Consider the following 18,456-nt stretch of genomic DNA (forward strand, 5'->3'; position numbering starts at 1 on the left):
GCAGCTCGCAAGCCAGAAAAAACTGTAGAGAGGAGACAGTGAGAAGAAATTACAGTTTTAAAGGTGGGAGGAAAACCCCAGAAGATTATTCTGGGGAAAACCCACGGAATCAGGTAGGGACTGAAAACCCAATCCACATGTGGTCCAGGGTAGAAATAAAACCCGGGCCATAGCGGTGGAAGGCAAGGAAAGAACTGCACCAACCATGGGGGAAAGGGAGCTGAAATTGTCCCGAGGGCTCATAACAACATCTATCTTAGTGTTGTATTCAAGTCTATCACAAGTCCATATCCAGTCCTGTTAAAAGTAAGCCACAAGGACTTTCGCAGCTTGTCACAACTAACACGTGGTAAATGGTATCAACGGAATTCTTTTCTCACAGGTAATTTCAATATCTTGCGCCTTGACTTGAAACTGGCAGGACTTGTGATTGACTTGTTAGGACTCGTGAAGGATTCGACTACCAAACTGTAATCTATTGTGATTGAGGATTTCTTTGGTCTATCCAGGCTCTGACGTCAGGAACGATTCCCGGCTTTGTGGACATCGTCCTGAATTTGGACTCCACAGCCTTGGTGGAGGACAATCTCATCTCACAGATGCATCGTCAGGGTCGACAGCTCTACTTCTACGGCGACGATACCTGGATGAAACTCTTCCCAGGACACTTTGCCGATGCTGATGGAACCACGTCCTTCTTTGTTACTGATTACACAGAGGTGAGCTGCACTCTTGTCAGCCAAAAATGACATCGATTTTCTCCAAATCAGTTTCAAGTTTCTCAGAATCAGCTTCATGGCATCTGTAGCCCGATTTTTACTGGCTTAAAAGTCAATGTAAACACAAAAGTATGATGTCATGGCAAAGTTTTCACGATACAAATTCGCAAAAATAAACATCACATCTCAACTCCAGTGAATTTTGTTGCGAAAATGTTTGTGACATCAAGTTCTCTTGGTATTTGCACTTGTGTAAATTATGAAACGGTCTTCAGGCAACTGCCAAATACAACTTACATGTCAATTTTTTTAATGATGGGATTTTTTGCCCTGAACTAATGTAACTTTAACCCTAACAGCCCATAACCAATCAAACTCCAACAGTGGGTTAGTGTTTAAATCTGTTGAGATAGGTACAGTACCCCTAAACAGACGGTCTTTTACACTGGGGTTGGCATACCTCCAGAAACTAAGTCCAACAGTGTGTGTGTACAATTTCCCATGTGGGTGTTGGAATTTGCCTGAATGGGTATGGTTCCTAGTAAATTAGGCTGGGGAGTTAGGGTTAAGCAAGTTATAATCAGTGCTGACCAAGAATTTCGGAGACAACGATAGACAAGCTTACTGGGGTGGGACTCGAACCCATCACCTTCTGCTTACTAGTGCAGACGTCTTAGTATCGACCACCGAGCTTGGCAGTGCTGGCTGGCCAGTTTAATGATAATAATAATAATGGATATTTATATAGTGCTTTTAAGATCTAAGTGTTTTATATTATTATTACATCTGATCATCGTGCCAATGAAACCTTCCAAAGACAATCTCAGCTCCCTGGGGAGTATACAGCTCGATGCTGCCATTTCGGTGCAAAGCAGCTAAAATGAGTCACAATAACCTTCTCTGCCCTCACAGGTGCCCATTTACTCCTGGGTGGGGAGAAGCAATGAGTGCCAAGTGTTTTGCTCATGGACACCAGACCATAACCCCAGGCTGGAATCGAACCCACAACCTGCAGACCACAAGGCCACAACGCTCGACAATCAATCAATCTGGTTTAAATCAAATGTGGCAGTCAAATAAATAAATTATGAGAACATTTGTGAACATTTGTCAATATGTTGTTTCATGACACAGGTTGATAATAACGTGACCAGGCACATCCAACCAGCCTTGTTCAATCCTAACTGGGATGCACTGGTCTTGCATTACCTGGGCTTGGACCACATCGGCCATCTAGGGGGGCCAACCAGCCCGCTGATCTCACCCAAACTCAAGGAGATGGACGGGGTGATTCGCACCATTCATGAAACCATCAGAGAGCAGGTATCTTTCTTTGTCATAGTAGTAAACTGTCTTTGAGGCTTCCTTCAAGCAAAAGGTGTTTAAAAGATTATTGAACTTAAAAAAGTTTGAATGGCAAGGCGGGAAGGATGATTAATGCTAACCCTAAGTGTAAAAGTCTGTGGGACCCAAAAATCCAACTTCACCAAATTTCCTCAAAAGTTCACACGAGGTGCCTAGAGGCCAGAATTGAATTCCCTGAAGAGTTCAACTCATCACATTCAGTTTCCAGTGAGAAAAGAAAATTTTTAGATTTTTTCCAAAATGCCCCCAAAACTTCAACGTTTTCCATAGCCGGCATCATCAAAAAAGTCAGTTTTTGACCCAAATATCCAACTTCACCAAATTTCCTCAAAAGTTCACACGAGGTGCCTAGAGGCCAGAATTGAATTCCCTGAAGAGTTCAACTCATCACATTCAGTTTCCAGTGAGAAAAGAAAATTTTTAGATTTTTTCCAAAATGCCCCCAAAACTTCAACGTTTTCCATAGCCGGCATCATCAAAAAAGTCAGTTTTTGACTCAAAAATCCAACTTCACCAAATTTCCTCAAAAGTTCACACGAGGTGCCTAGAGGCCAGAATTGAATTCCCTGAAGAGTTCAACACCAGGGCATCAACGGCCAATTCTGAGACAATTAGAGCCAGTCTCATTGAACAATGCCACAGTTGTATCCTGCTGCAGTTGGTGACCACAGACTCTGAGGCAGTTTTAAAAATGTCATCTTAATGATTAAACGTTTTCACAATTGAGGTATATCGAGTTCAACTGATAAATTGGGTGATGCTGCTTCCCAAAAGAGAAAGGTAACATACCGCTCCATTAAAGGGGCACTAGGTCCTGAAATCCCCAAAAAATTCATGTTTTGGATAGTTTATTAAGCCTATTTCAAACATCTGGTTGAAAGGAAACCAACCTAATGCCTTACCGTTCCTGAGAAAAGACGGAAAAAAACCAAACGGTTGTTTACATCGGACACGACGGATTACAAATACGTTTTTCGTGTCGTTCTCAGTGTATGATATACACGTTGTGTGTCTCGGGAACAGCGGTGACCAATCACCAATGCAAAAACAATGGTTTCTTCAACGTCCGCAAAAGACGAACACTTCACAAATGAAATCACACCTAGCATCCAAACGGCTCGAATTTATGGGGTCGCAAAAGTGGACCCCGAAATTTGTTTTCGCACGCATAATACAGGAATAACACAAAAACACCCAGTTTTTAAAGGAAAGTTGTCTGCATGTTTATTTCCTCCTTTTAAATGTTCTTTTCGACTAACATCATCTCATTCAAAGCGCGTTGTAGCCCAATTGGGCTGTTCCAGGACCTAGTGTCCCTTTAAAGTCTAGATTTGGAGGTATAAACAATTTTTGTTTATTATTTTTTTTCTCCAGGACAAATCCTTGGCTCTGCCCACTTTGATCATGCTGTGCGGTGACCACGGCATGAGTGATGCAGGAAGCCACGGTGGTGCATCAAACAGTGAGACCATCACGCCCATGGTGTTCATCAGCTCCGCCTTCAAACAGGTTGCAGGTCAGTAAAGGGTCAATGGTCAGAAATAGGTCAAAGGTCAGAAATAGTTCACAGGTCATTAATAGGTCAAAGGTTGTTAAGAGAAAGTAACCCTTCCCTATTTACCTATTTGCACCGGTATTACCTTGTGTTTATTTCAGGACAAGAGCTGTGCTCAAATTTGTATCCTTGTGGAGATACGCACACAATAGGGAACAAAACATTGTATAGGTCTCCACAAGGCAATTTCTATAGATGAATAGGTCTCCACAAGGTTTTCACGAAATAGACATATGGATTTTACTCAAAAACAAGGAATTTCTAAGGTGGGTTGATCAGTCGCAAATGGAAGAGTTTTAGAAAAGGGATATTAAGTCCGAATTTCAGCCAAGGAACTTAATTCTGGTTAAAATAAGAGCATTTTGAAACTTCGCTTTCAAAATTGAAAAACTTTACTACACGAGAACAAAGAAATGTCTCCACAAGGATACAAATTTGAGAGTGGTGGGGCAGTGTGGGGCAGTTTGGGGAGTAACAGGCAGGGCGATTTGGGGCGGTACAGGGATTAAGGGATAAAACACTGCCAATTCAATAAAAAGTTATAATAAAAGTTTTTTTAGTACAGATGGGAAATAACAGTTCCTTGGGGTATTAGAAAAAGATTCTCCGAAACTTCAAAGATAAATGAGATTTTTTACCAATTCAAATAAGACTGTTTTTATTTTGAATTCATTGTTTTATTTACATTTGAATTCACCAATTTGAACAATTTAACAATGTGAAGAAAAATGAAAGCATTCAATTTCCAAAGAAGCTAGCACATGTTATGTCCACGTAACATAGCGTATATGCTTGCCATTTCTTATGGTATTGGCAATAGATCTTCTGCATTACAGACATCTTTGAGGTGCAAGTTTTGTTGTTCATGGGATTCACATGAGTAGTAAAGCATTAATTTTTATTGAATTAAAATCACACAAAAACACCTAACAGCTGATACTAAATGTAAAGGGTATGTAGCCATTTTCAAAAACAGTACAAATTTAAATTCAATTTTCAAAAATCTCCAGAAGCGGCCACACCCCACCCTGATGAGGTGTATCAGATTGATGTTGCCGCCACCTTGTCCCTCCTGATGGGTCTCCCCATCCCCCAGAATAGCCTGGGCGTGGCCGTCCCAACGATGCTGGAGGATAAACTCTCCGCTCGTCAACACCTGAGGGCGCTGCAGCTGAACGGCCATCAGTTGAGCCAGGTGTTGAAGCAGAACGTGGACTCATATGAAACAGGTCAATTGTTGACATTTTTTTCCAAGATTTGAAATGACTCTCTTCAAATGCTGTTCTTGAATAAATGTTTTTCTTGAGTATTTTAAGTATAAACATCATTTGGAAGTAGATATTTGATGGAGTGTTTCATGGTGGTTTTTTCAAAGCCAGCAAGGTCAGAAGTCACAGTTTGTGTCCTTGAGCAAGACACTCGATTGAAATGACTCTCTTCAAATGCTGTTCTTGAGTAAATGTTTTTCTTGAGTATTTTAAGTATAAACGTTATTTGGAAGTAGATATTTGATGGAGTGTTTATCAGGTGTTTTTTTCAAAGCCAGCCAGGTCAGAGGTCACAAATTGTGTCCTTGAGCTTGACACTTGACTGTAATTGCTTCAGTCCACTCTATCAATGTAATTACAGTTATTTTAAAAATACAAGATTGTGGAGTGCTGTGGTCCAATGGTTACAGTGTTCGACTCCTGTGCCTTGGTACGTGGGTTCCAACCCTGACATGGAACATGGTGCTTGTGTTCTTGGGCAAGACACTTTACTCCAATTGCCTCTCTCCTCCTAGGAGTATAAATGGGTCGCTGTGAAGGTAGAGAACAGAATGCGCTGATCTCGAGCTGCTGCAAAAACTGGTCTCATTGCCTGATGAAAACGAGTAATAATCCTGAAGTGCTTTGAGACCTTTGGTATAAAGTGCTATTTCAGCACCATATTATTATATTATTATTATTATATGGTTGTGTCCTTTATGTCATACCCAGTGCTTTCCAAGACCTTATGAGAAAAAATTTGTTGGGTTGGTTAGTTGGGATGTGAACCATTGACCTCCTGCTTACTAGTCAGGTGTCTTAACCACTCAATCAAAAAGCTTACTAGGGTAGGCAGGCCCATATGAATCACATAGTAAGCAGCAAGTACAATAGTCAACAACATTTGATGGAAGATTTTACAGTTATTATCATTTGTCTTTATGAACAGATGAGGGTTACTTGGCCTACCAGCACGCCCTGCGCTCACATGCTGTGTGGCTGTCCCACACGACAAACGGCTCCGGGATAGACACACGGACCATCTCTAGAAAAGCTGCGACGCAGTACGTGAAAGCCATGAGACTGATGAAGGACAAAGTGGCTTCATCGCTGGCTAGATACGACCTGCACGCCATGGGGTGCGGGTTAGTCCTGATGTGGCTGGTAAGTGAATTAGCCCGTACTCAGTAACCATGTACCAAAAGTGCGTGGTACACGCTAAGTTTTGCAGTGCTCTCATTGGTGCGGCTTAGTCTTGATGTGGCTCCTAAGTTAATTAGCCCGTTCTCAGTAACAATGAACTAAAGGTGCATGGTACACACTAAGTTTTGCAGTGCTCTCATTGGACAGTTTGCAAATGACAACTTGTATGCTAGGTCAGAACAAACATTTATGATTGGTTGTTAAAAGGCTGTTGTTAAAATCGGTTCGATCTAAAGTTAATTAGCATAATTTTGTTATAAATCATGTCTTAGGTCTTGTTCCTGCTTTGCTACGGTGCCTCATCACTCAGCATCCCGTCCCATGTGACCTCTGACCTCACACCGTCATTCCTGCTCCTGATTGGCTGTTGCCTAGCGGCAGGCATTACCCATGTTGCATTGTGTACGGCAGCGGGTGGGGCAACCAGCGAGCTGCTGTGTGCACCCTCGGGCGGGGCAAGGGCGCGGTCAGTCACTCTAATACTGATTGGAGGATCTCTGGCCGCCATTCTGCTGTCAGCATTGACCACGTTTGGCTGGTTGCGGCGGATTCTTCAAAGTGTAAGTATGTGGTTCTTATAGTTTAAGTTACATGATGTCACTATTAATTGTTATGTCAAATTGAGTGATAGTGCAGTGGTTGATAAGTAATAGGGATTTTAATTGCCAACCCAAAATGTGACAAAATTTGACGAAATTCAAACTTTTGCAGTAGTTTTCAGTTTCTGTTACCTCCTTTTAATAAGGGAATAAATATGTGTTTCTTCGGTTTTAAAAAGTAGGTTTAAAACCGGTTAAGTGCCTGGTCGCGGATAATGGCCTGAGCCGAAGTCGGTCAAGCATAAATTTATTTCCATTCACAAATACCTTTTCGGTCAAAAATTCAAAATAAGTAAAAATTGACAAAATTCCAACAATTTTGTTCAACTATTTGACTTTATGTTTTGTGAAACATCCCTCTGGCCATGTCTATGGTATGTGCCTCGTGCGCATGGTGCTAAAAAACTCCTTATATGGAGATTTGCGCGCACGGCGCGTACTGCGCGATGTGGCGCAGAACGAAGCGGTGCTTTACCGGCAGTTTAAAACCACCCATGTGACGGGCTCTCAACCAATAGGAATGGGTAAACCGGCTCAGTTATTTATGAATTCAAATGAATTGGATTTTGAAAGTCATTGCCATATGCAGAATATAATTTTATCACAAAACCGAACGAAAAGTAAGTTGAAAATGGCATCAATTGTTGCAAGTTTTCCATTTCCTCACCTTCAACCTGCATCTTATCCTTTCTTATGCTTGTTAGTTTTGCCAGCGACACCATTTATAGTTGAGAGGTTTTAGACTCATAAATATTTGAGGTCTAGAAGACAGACAACTCGCATATAAATCAATTACTTTGGCGGTAATGTTACCTTTTTTCCTCCCATAATTCTCATCCAACAGTTGACCGGCATTTCTTGGTTTGAGAAGTTCCTCCTGGCAGGAACGGTAGGCCACACCCTAACCCTCGCCGCCAGCAGCTTTGTTGAGGAAGAACACCAGACCTGGTACTTCCTGACACTGACATTCACCCTGGCAACCTCCATCTATGCAACAGCCTCCGCGATTGGCCAATCCGGCGACAAGATGGCCGCTAGAGTTGCCATGGGGACTGCGGCAGCTCTTGTTGTCAGTCGGTTGCTAAGGGCGTGGAACCAGACGGGAATGAAGTGGGCCGACCAACCTGATATCGGAGACTGGTTGGTCAGGTGGGTTGGCAAATTGATGTATTTTTCTTTGGATTTGTAATATTTCCCTCCATTTTCAAATACACGTGTGTTCAAACCTCTTACGTTATGGAGCCCAACTGCGAGTGAAAATATAGTTTGGGCTAACATGTTACTAAGTTTAAGTTTGTTTTGTCGTTGCAGACCAGAAAACAAAGTCAGCCTGTCCGTTCTGACTTGTTCGTCCTTCGCAATCATCTACATCGTCCGTTGCTACGGGAGACCCAACTACAGATTACTAGCTGCACTACTAGGTGCTTATCTCTATCGCTACGCAACGGGGGCTGTTACTTTGCCAGTAGCGCTTCCAACTTCACAAAAGTAAGTGCCAATATAGATCCTTTGCCAATCGCAGATCGTAGTTAAAAATCGTCGTTAAAGGTGTCAGCTGAAGGCTGTTTGCTGTAAGCATGGATGCATTTCATGGGTAGAAAAATTGTGACTCCCCATTTGTTGAAAAAAAAATAAAGCATTTCATAATATTTTGAAATGTCTAAGACAACCGAGCAGTAATAATAAGCATTTATTGACATGCGTATTTTACAAATTGATAGCACTCTTACAGTGCAGTGTTGGAAATAAACAGAACTTAATGTGCTTTTATCGCAGTAAATTTACATTTTTGAGTAAACAATAATTGTAAAGGTTTAGATTTTTTAAATGTGACACACTTCACATGCAGTGTCTTGAATTATTAAACTTGCAAAAAAAACAATGTGTTGCACTACTAAATCTGTTTCTGAGAATAAATCAAACACAATAATAAGGAAAATTTCAGTTTACAAGTCAAACAATTTACCGATAGTGTTCAAAAGTTATTTTCCAGTATTTTTCACAAATGTTTTTTCTGTCATTTTTTTTATCAGAGGAACCTATGAGGCGTGGGTAGTCTACTCTCTTGTAATCATTTCGTTGGCGCATTTTGTTGTCAAATACGCCACACTATTGTACGGCCCCCGGAACCAGACTAAAACTGAGCAAACGACCACCGATGACCAGACAGCGAACTCACTAACCACGGAACCAAAAAAAAAAAATTCAAAAGATTTCAGCCGAATCTTGAAAGAACTTTGCGACATTCACGTCATGTTGATGGCCTTGTTGCTAAGGCCGCACAACAGCGGTGTTGTCGCCATGTCGGTGTTACTGCAGCATTGCATTGTTGGTCTGGTGTTACCGTGGTTACGGCTGAGATTGTGGGCTGTTACCCTGGCGCATATATGGATGGGACAAGCTGCATTTTTTGCTCAGGTTTGTGTTGCCGTGGAAACACGGTTATCTGGCATTATTTGTTCAAATTACAATTGTGTAGTAAAGTCAAGTGTGTTTCAAGCCAATATGGCCCATCAGGCTGGTGTTTATCGCTAGTTTACTCGGCATGAAATGACTGAGAATATTTTTTATTCCCCCTGGATGGGATGCCAGTCCATCGCAGTTATCCGCCAGCTAATGCCGGTACCCATTTATACTCCTGGGTGGAGAGAGGCAAGTGAAGGTTAAGTGGCTTGCCAAAGGACACAACATGTGACCAGCAGCTGAAATCGAACCCCTGACCCTCTGATCATGAGTCGCAAACCCCAATCACTAGGCCACACTCCTTAAAAGTATGCCGAGGGGCTGAAACATACGGGACACAGGCGTACTTCAATGTTCCACTTGCGTTCGTTGGATAACTAGTGATACCCCACTGCTGTTGCTATGTGGTTGACCAATCAGCAGCTAGGATTTAAAGTTGGCCCATTTTTAACAAATCACCTTTTTTTCTGTTTCTAGGGTAATTCCAATAGTTTAGCCACTGTGGATATTTCAGCTGGATATGTAGGTATGAGTTCCTACATCCATTCAGTAGCTGGTCTACTAACAGCAATCTCAACATATGCTGGGCCTATGCTGTGGCTACTACGTCTACTGGTCTACATAACGGAACATCACTACACAAAGTAAGTAGTTGTCTCATGTCGTAGAAAAACACCGTTATGATTTGTAGGACCATAGGAGTTTTGGAAATCAGCTTGGAGCTTGTCTTCAGAAATATAAAAAACATTAAAAAGCGTTTTGCATTAATCATTTCTAGAGTCTTCAGTTATAAAAATTGGTTTCAAAAATGTCAGGGGTGAGATTTTGTCAGAATTTTGTCAGGATTTTTCCGGATTTCAAGATTCTTTAAGAATCCGTTTTTAAATCTGGAATTCCTTTGGTTTTACAGTAAAGGTGTTTGTACCTACAAAAGTTATTTAACATTTGCAAACATCAAAAAATAAAACTACCAAATCGTTTTGAAATACCTTGCTGGACTGTTAGTGAATGACAGTGTAAAGCATCCTGTAAAATCATGGCACCTGGTATACTGTCATTTTCAAGAAAAGTGGTATTTTTGTATCAATTTCCAACGCTGATCGGCCGATCAGCGTTGGAAAAAACAGGCTTTTTTTCAAATACTGGCCCCAGTTGACCATCGCACTTGTTTGCAATCGATTACACACCTATGGACGGGTACAAGCCAGCTAGACTTGTTCCCTGACCTTACAATTCCCCAATGTATGTAAACTGCTCTGTTTCTTCTTAAATGGAGTCAGGGAACCAGACTACAGGAAAATGATTGTTTCTCTTGGTTTTTATAGCATTTTCGAACCCAAAACCTCAAAAAAGTCAGTGTAACTATATTTGCTATATATTTCCAACCCCCCAATTCCATCCATTTCTGAAAATTACAGCAAAAGCAAATGATGTATATTCCCTTTAAGACAAATTTATAACATAAACTATATACACCCTACGCTGCCTTGGGACCTTGGTGACCCTCAAACCCTCGGTCAATTGTATGTTGTGGATTTTTCAATTTCCCGCAATCTCACCTCTGAGATATCAAGACTTAATGTCTTTGCCCACTTCTATCCATTTGCCTTGTACATTTGGGCATTTTCATAATGTCTCACTTACGCTGTAATATTCTCAAGCGATTTTGGGCAGCCACTATTAGACTGCAGCCGTCCGGTGTTATTCTGAGACCATTTGGTGGTCCGCAGCCTCTTAAAATGCATCCGATGTACTTGCCTTGGGGACTGAAATGGTACACTGCCCCTGTTGGCCACTTTCCGCAAACCGCGACGTAAATGCTTCCATCCTGATCACAGCACACACCAGTTGGATCTGTAGGATACAGTCCTTGAATGTTGACTGAGAACACCGACCCACCGTGGTAGTCTATTGACGTCAAGTTTCTCTTCTCTAAATTGGTGAAAATGAATCGTTGCTTGTAAGTTGTCATGAAACCACCGATTCCGGCAGCGGGGAGTTTGGTTTCAAGGGATCCGTCCTGTGTATGTACAGATATGAGTTCCTCAGCCTTGTAACCCACGGCTACCTGATTGCTGTCATCCACTGCGAGGCAGGTAGGCGTGCCGTTAATGTCCGCCTCGACGCTCGGCATAAACGCATCGAGGACCCGGTACTGCCTGCTGAAGATCTTGACTCCTGAGCCGTCCAGGACAACGAGTTTGTCATCTTTGCTCACTGCGATATGACTCGGAGAGAACAGATTGTTCACATAGACTGTTTCGAAGTTGGAGCAAGAACCACTCAAAAGGGACGACCTCACGAGCTGTTTGCGCTTGACATCTACCACCACGAGTTCATTGTCGGAAAACACGGCCACATCTTTCACAGACCTGAATTTCGAGTTTCCTGGTCCAAACGTCTTGATTTGTTCCACTGATTCCCACGTGCTTGTAGTAACTGGTGGAAACTCAGGGTCAGCCTGTGGCACATTCGCTGCCACTTCTTCACTAGGCTTTGTGTCCTCTTCAAGTTCTCGTTCTATCATCGTGACCTCCTCTACGATCGATGCCAATAGGAGATTATCTTGCAGATCAGCAATGCTCTTTCCAACCAGTCTTGTTGCGTATCTACAGACGGGGCAAGTCAGTTCGGCTATACTGCCGCGAGTACCACGAAGGTTTTTTCCAAAATGTGTGAGGCAATCCAGACAAAAACAGTGTGAGCACTGGAGCATTTTGGGCTTCTTGAAGCGACTGAAGCAGATTGGACAGTCTAGATGACCCTTGCTTATCCTGTCTAGGACTGACTGGGCTGTCAAACCAGATGCCACGTTTGCTTTTGCCATTATGGATGACGAGATGACCTGAAATCAGAAATGTGTTCTTTTGTCTGGTAAGGGAACAATTATAAGACTTGATAAAAGTGGTGCGTCAATTGATAGTATGATACAGAAATGCATTTTAACAATAATGCATTTGCATGAATGAGTTACACTTTTAAGTTTCAACTTGCAAATAAGAACAAGTGTGTGTTTTGCTTTCAAATCTTTATAAATTGAAAACAATTCTAGCATTTTTTTTAAAATAGAAAAAGCAAACTTACCTGAATTTCACAATTTCTCTATGGTACTAAAATTGTCAAATAATTTTGATAAGAATGACTGAACAGTTTATACTCCACTACTGGCATTGCTTGACAGTTCTCAACAATGTTCATGAACAACACTGCTCCACGTAGGAATTGTTACTCATTTGGGAAAAATCCCACTTTTAGAAATACAATCCGTATTGTATTGTATTTGGCCATCTGTCAACATGCACTTGTCCTTCAGAGTCAAACGTGCCATTTAATGTGCACTTGTTACATCACGCATGAGCACAAATGATGTAAATATCCTCATTATTGATCATTTAGTGTGAAACCTATCACACGTAATCAATTATAGCCTTTCCTTTGTAAAATTGAGGCTTCCTAAGAATTTCCATCAGTGAGGCAGTATATTTCAGGGAATTAACATGGATGGCCGGGGGAAATTTGTATTATAAAAGAACAGTCGAATCTCGTTAGTACAAACTCTGTTAATACAAAATTCTGGTTATAACAAACATAAAGCCTTGGTCCCGACTGTGCATTTATGTGCACAATGAATGGGACTGATGTTCCTCTTAATACAAAATTCTGATATAACAAACAATTTGGCTAGGTCCGAATGAGTTTGTATTAACGAGACTCGACTTGGAAAACTTGTGAATTTTGGGTAAACTGGAACTAGTGCACATGTTCAAATCAAATGTTTTCCAGGAACACATGACATACAAACACAAGCAGTTCACCATACAAACATTGTGCCTTATCTGCAGTTTAATATCGTCTTAATTTAGTTAAAGGGAATATACAACATTTGCAAACATCGAAAAATAAAACTACCTAGTTTTTACGAAATACCTTACTAGGATGTTGGTAAATGACAGTCTAAAGCATCTTGTAAAATTATGGCACCTGGTGTGAAGTCATTTTCAAGAAAATGGTATTTTTAAAAAAAATTTCCAACGGTGGTCGGCCGACCACCGTTGGAAAAACCTAACTATTTTTCAAATACTGCTCCAAATTAACCATTTTTCTTTCAGTCCAAATTTTGTTTGCTATTGGTTACATGTTCATGAATGGGTGCAGGCCGGCTAGACTGGTTCCATTACCTTACAAGTTTCCGGCATCTGTAAATTGATCCATTTTATATTTAGTGGAGTCAGGGAACCAGACTACTTGAACATTTTTGTTTTTCTTGGTTTTTCCAGCATTTTCGAACACAAACCTTCAAACATGTCAGTCTAACAATATTTGATCTATTATGGGTCATTCCATGTCAGACCAACGCACTTTTTTACCTCATGTCTTCCGATTTTGATAAAAATTGCTGTGCTTGTAGGTCCTAATGAGCAATGAATACACACCAATTTTTAGCCCGATCCCACCTATTATGTGGTCAGGGCAGAAGCCACAAAAAAATTGGCATTTTTAGAGTAAAATACCACCCTTTTGGTATAAATATGTCAAAACTATGGAAATTTTCATCGAATATATGTGAATTTGTTATTAAAATAATGAGGATTGCATGCTCAAAGCACTTCTTTTGTCAAAATTAAATTTTGTGAAAAGTAGGTCACATGACCTTTAATATGCTATCGTGACCTTTGACCCATTTTTTGTAATAATGTCTCATTCCGAAAATCAACGAAATAAAAATAACTTGCTAGAGCATGTCTTCCTCTATCAGAATCTACTAAAAATCAGTTGGGGTCTTCAAAATTTACAACTTTATGACTATTTTTGTACAGTTGGTAGGTTACAAATGAGTCAATTTATAGACTTTACATAAGAAATACACCAACACAACTTACTACAACTTACTATTCTGTTTCTAAAGTTACTAAAATATATCTTGGTTTGTGAATTTCTCATTCTGAGGGCTGATGAGGTCTAACCAGACTCATAGTGTAAATTATCAGCAGTGGCGCACCCAGGATTTGGCTTTTGGTGGGGGGGGGGGGGGCGGGGGGTCATAAATCGTTTTTTGTTCAAATTTCTGTAAAAGATTGGACCAACAAAAACTAGCCGAAAATCAAACAAACAAATTGACAATGTTGGGGGTGGGTTCAAGCCCCCCCCCCCCCTCCTGGGTGCCACTGATAATTAGTTATCCCACGAGCGCCTGGAATATGAAATAATGCAATGCTGCTGTGACCCATATGCCACTCGATGCACAAGCGCAAGTGGGATTTATAACCAATTTATCTTCAAGCAAACTTGATATCAAATGCGTACACGCGGTGAAGATGTACGTGCATACATGTAGTGTATTGGTCCGTTCTGCAGGAAATAACACAACATAATTTATGTACACGTACATTTTTAATATCTGGGGTGCAATATAGCTGTGCAATATTATATAAAATCACACAGTTGTTGCTATAGATGGTCTAATCAGGGTCTAGGATTCAAGTTTGCTTGAAGATAATACTTAAAGGGAATATACAACATTTGCAAACATCAAAAAATAAAACTACCAAGATTTTGCGAAATGCCTTACTAGGATGTTGGTAAATGACAGTCTCATGCATCTTGTAAACTTATGGCACCTGGTGTGAAGTCATTTTCAAGAAAATGGTATTTTTGTATACATTTCCAACGGTGGTCGGCCGACCAGCGTTGGAAAAACCTAACTATTTTTCAACTTTTGCTCAAAATTTACCGTTTTTTCCAGTCCAAATTGTGTTTGCTTTTGGTTACATGTTCATGAACGAGTGCAGGCCAGCTAGACTGGTTCCCTTGCCTTACAATTTTCCATCATCTTTAAATTGATCCATTTTATCTTTTGTGGAGTCAGGGAACCAGACTACTTGAACATTTTTGTCGTTCTTGGTTTTTCCAACCTTTTCGAACACAAAACTTCAAAAATGTCAGTGTAACAATATTTGATCTATTATACTAACCCCTCAAATAGTTTATTTCTGAAAATTACAGCAAAAGCCAATGATGTACTTTCCCTTTAATATTACAATCAAAGTTACCTTTACTCATTCATCACTGTGCTTCTTGAACTTTAATGACTCTCACAGACTTGGCATTTTGTTCCCTTGAGATGAATTTCACCTGGACGTGAGTCCGCTGTACTGGGTGAAGGCCTGGTTACTGTTAGTGGTTAGCACACTTCCGAGTCCAGATATTCTGATTAGACAGTTTCTTTGGAATCAGAAGGTAGAATTTTGTTTTTCCTGGCTTTGTACTTTATACATAAAAATCTAGATTAATTTTAGTAACTTAAGAAACAGAATAGTAAGTTGTGTTGGTGTATTTCTTATGTAAAGTCTATAAATTGACTCATTTGTAACCTACCAACTGTACAAAAGTAGTCATAAAGTTGTAAATTTTGAAGACCCCAACTGATTTTTAGTAGATTCTGATAGAGGAAGACATGCTCTAGCAAGTTATTTTTATTTCGTTGATTTTCGGAATGATACATTATTACAAAAATTGGGTCAAAGGTCACGATAGCATATTAAAGGTCATGTGACCTACTTTTCACAAAATTTAATTTTGACAAAAGAAGTGATTTGAGCATGCAATCCTCATTATTTTAATACCAAATTCACATATATTTGATGAAAATTGCCATAGTTTTGACATATTTATACCAAAAGGGTGGTATTTTACTCTAAAAATGCCATTTTTTTTAGGCTTCTGCCCTGACCACATAATAGGTGGGATCGGGCTAAAAATTGGTGTGTATTCATTGCTCATTAGGACCTACAAGCACAGCAATTTTTATTAAAATCGGAAGACATGAGGTAAAAAAGTGCGTTGGTCTGACATGGAATGACCCTTATACTAACCCCTCAAATAGTTCATTTCTGAAAATTACAGCAAAAGCCAATCATGTATATTCTCTTTAAGGCAAAATGTTTTGCTGAAGAACACAAGTTCCATGACACCCCCCAACTGAATCGCACATTATGTGAGTGTCTTGCCATGCAAAATACCAGCTGCGATGGTGAACAATATCTGTCAACCCACCAGGGAACAAGTTGTGTTTAAAATACCGCCCACGCTGACCAGATTGTCAACATGGTTTAGGGTGTTTTTGTCAACCAACACTATAACCAACTTGTATTTTTGAGAGCGGGCCAAGTCGACTTTTACCCATGGCATTAAAGATACATGGGAGTATTTGCTTTTCATGCATTTTGTTCGTTTCCAATAATAACACCTCTCAAAGACCAGAGAAGAACGTTCAAAACCCAACCTGTTGAAGTTTCAGCTCAGCCGCAGTGGATATTACAGTGAAAAACCATGTACAACCTTTTGATCACGAAACACGAATTTGTCAAAAGCACTCTTTATTCCAAAAAATCAGTCAATTGCCTGATTGAAATCACCTACATTTCTTGATTTCTTCTACATGACATTAAGCCAGACAAAATTAATTTCACGGGTATTTTAGTACCATTACGATCTTTAATCCTATACGGTTTTAATATGCGGTTGAGTTGACCCATCTTCAATAAATCTCCGAGTGCATTGTTTAAGCATTGTTAAGAATTCCACTGGGTTTCTTTTGTATTTCCAGTTACCGATCTGCTTACTTGGAGGTTGCGCATACTCTGGCCCTCAGCCGCGCCCTACCCCTTGCCATCTATACTGGCCTCGTCACCTTACAGCGATATCATCTGTTCGTCTGGAGCGTCTTCTCTCCAAAACTTCTCTACCAAACCATGAACACTTATGTCGTGAGCGGTGGGATCGTGCTGGTACTGGTGCATTGTGGGATTGCAAGATGGTTCAGGCTCCAAGAACGGTGACAGTAGGGAGGTGGAAGTGGGCCGGGAAGGGGAAGGGGGTGGTGGGGAGATATGAGTGAATCCCTCCCCCCTCGCTTCTTTCCACAAATTGAAGCATGCAATTCCAGCACTCAAAAACAGTTAATCGACTGTTTTCAACTGTTAAGAGCTCCCTGCCTATATATAGCAGGAATGACTAGCTGTGACTGTTTATGTAAAACACAGCTTTGCCTTGTCACAGTAGATTGATAAGCCAGCTGTGCTGGCCAGTTACGTTCTGTGTCTGTTGATGGAATTTGACTAGTCACAGTGCTCACCACATGAATGATCTGACTGTTGGTGACTAGCCTGTGTAAAAAGGCACAGCAGAGGAAGGGTATTGAATTTTGTGACTGCCTGTGACAGTTACAAATAAACAGGGGGGTTCAAACAGTCCAACTAAAATCATGAGCGCATAAATTAACATAATACAAGATCATGACAAGAAAAAATGGTATGAGCAAAATCAAGCTACCGAGGGCAGCAGAAGTCAAATGTGCACGACAACTGCATCGGCAAAGGTCAAGAGTTGTTGACCTTTCAAGGGTCAAAGGTCAGCTTGAGCCAAGCCCCATTCCATTACACCAGTTCCTTGTTAATTTGTGGGTGGGTGATATGACTTTTATCGGCGACCATATTAACAAAATGAAAACAAGTTCTATGTACGTTTCCCTATTGGATATTGGTTCCCATCCACTCCGGAACTCGGGGAATTTGGGGAAACCACCAAAAATCTGGGAAAAACTCAGGGAATTTGAAGGGAAAAGTTTTTGCCAGTTTGGCATATAAGGGGAGAAGGGAGGCCATCTCTTGTCAGTAAATTGCCTTTGTATTTTGCAACCACCTCTTGACTTCCCAGCAACCTCGTTATAAGTGAAAATATTTCTCATCGAATGTTGGAAATATACACGAGTGTGCTATAAATTTCTTTCTTTGTTATATTTGTGTACACTTTATTTTAAGCTATGCAATATAGAATGTGTTTAACACTTTTAAACTACTTGGTTGAATTTTCAAAAAAAACTTTACACAATTTTTTGTTATCAACTTTTTTTTACCAAAAATGAAATACATGTTAATGTAAATGAAGAGTGATTGTGCCTTTGAAAATCGACATCTTTGTATTTTTTGTTAGTAATTATAATTTTTTTCAGTTCTGTATTTCAATAACTAAAATGCTACTGCCGACTTTATATATTTTTTCCAGAAACGATTTCTGAATTAACATTCCATTCATGTTAAGCTATGCACGCTTGGGGTGCCCTTAAAACCAATTAACCCACGCCTCACGAAAATTTTTGCATATTCAAGTCTTAGGCCAAAAAAAAAAAATTAGTCGGTCTCTGGTCAGAACAAAGTTCTGGAATTGATGCAGCGATGCTTTTTTTTTTCAAGCTTGGATTGTACAGAGAAGGTGGGTACTATTTTGTTTTGTTTGTGTCCTCGTGT

The 18,456-nt window shown here is 40.3% G+C and overlaps 1 protein-coding gene across 2 annotated transcripts in view; it reads left to right on the forward strand.

Annotated features, from left to right (window-relative positions):
- LOC119737600 (GPI ethanolamine phosphate transferase 2-like) overlaps positions 1–18,339 on the forward strand; it is a 29,125-nt gene extending 10,786 nt beyond the window's left edge. For both annotated transcript variants that reach the window (XM_038212059.1, XM_038212058.1), the window contains exons 4-14: positions 510–719; positions 1,854–2,042; positions 3,459–3,600; positions 4,650–4,868; positions 5,836–6,050; positions 6,362–6,649; positions 7,533–7,837; positions 8,000–8,176; positions 8,722–9,106; positions 9,629–9,795; positions 16,758–18,339. In XM_038212059.1, coding sequence (XP_038067987.1) covers positions 510–719; positions 1,854–2,042; positions 3,459–3,600; positions 4,650–4,868; positions 5,836–6,050; positions 6,362–6,649; positions 7,533–7,837; positions 8,000–8,176; positions 8,722–9,106; positions 9,629–9,795; positions 16,758–16,989 — 2,529 coding nt within the window. In that variant the 3' untranslated portion in view covers positions 16,990–18,339. The remainder of the gene's footprint in view (positions 1–509; positions 720–1,853; positions 2,043–3,458; positions 3,601–4,649; positions 4,869–5,835; positions 6,051–6,361; positions 6,650–7,532; positions 7,838–7,999; positions 8,177–8,721; positions 9,107–9,628; positions 9,796–16,757) is intronic.
- Positions 18,340–18,456: the final 117 nt, after the last annotated feature.

This window comes from Patiria miniata, unplaced genomic scaffold (genome assembly GCF_015706575.1).
Source record: "Patiria miniata isolate m_02_andy unplaced genomic scaffold, ASM1570657v1 HiC_scaffold_3, whole genome shotgun sequence".
NCBI classification, from domain to species: Eukaryota; Metazoa; Echinodermata; class Asteroidea; order Valvatida; family Asterinidae; genus Patiria; species Patiria miniata.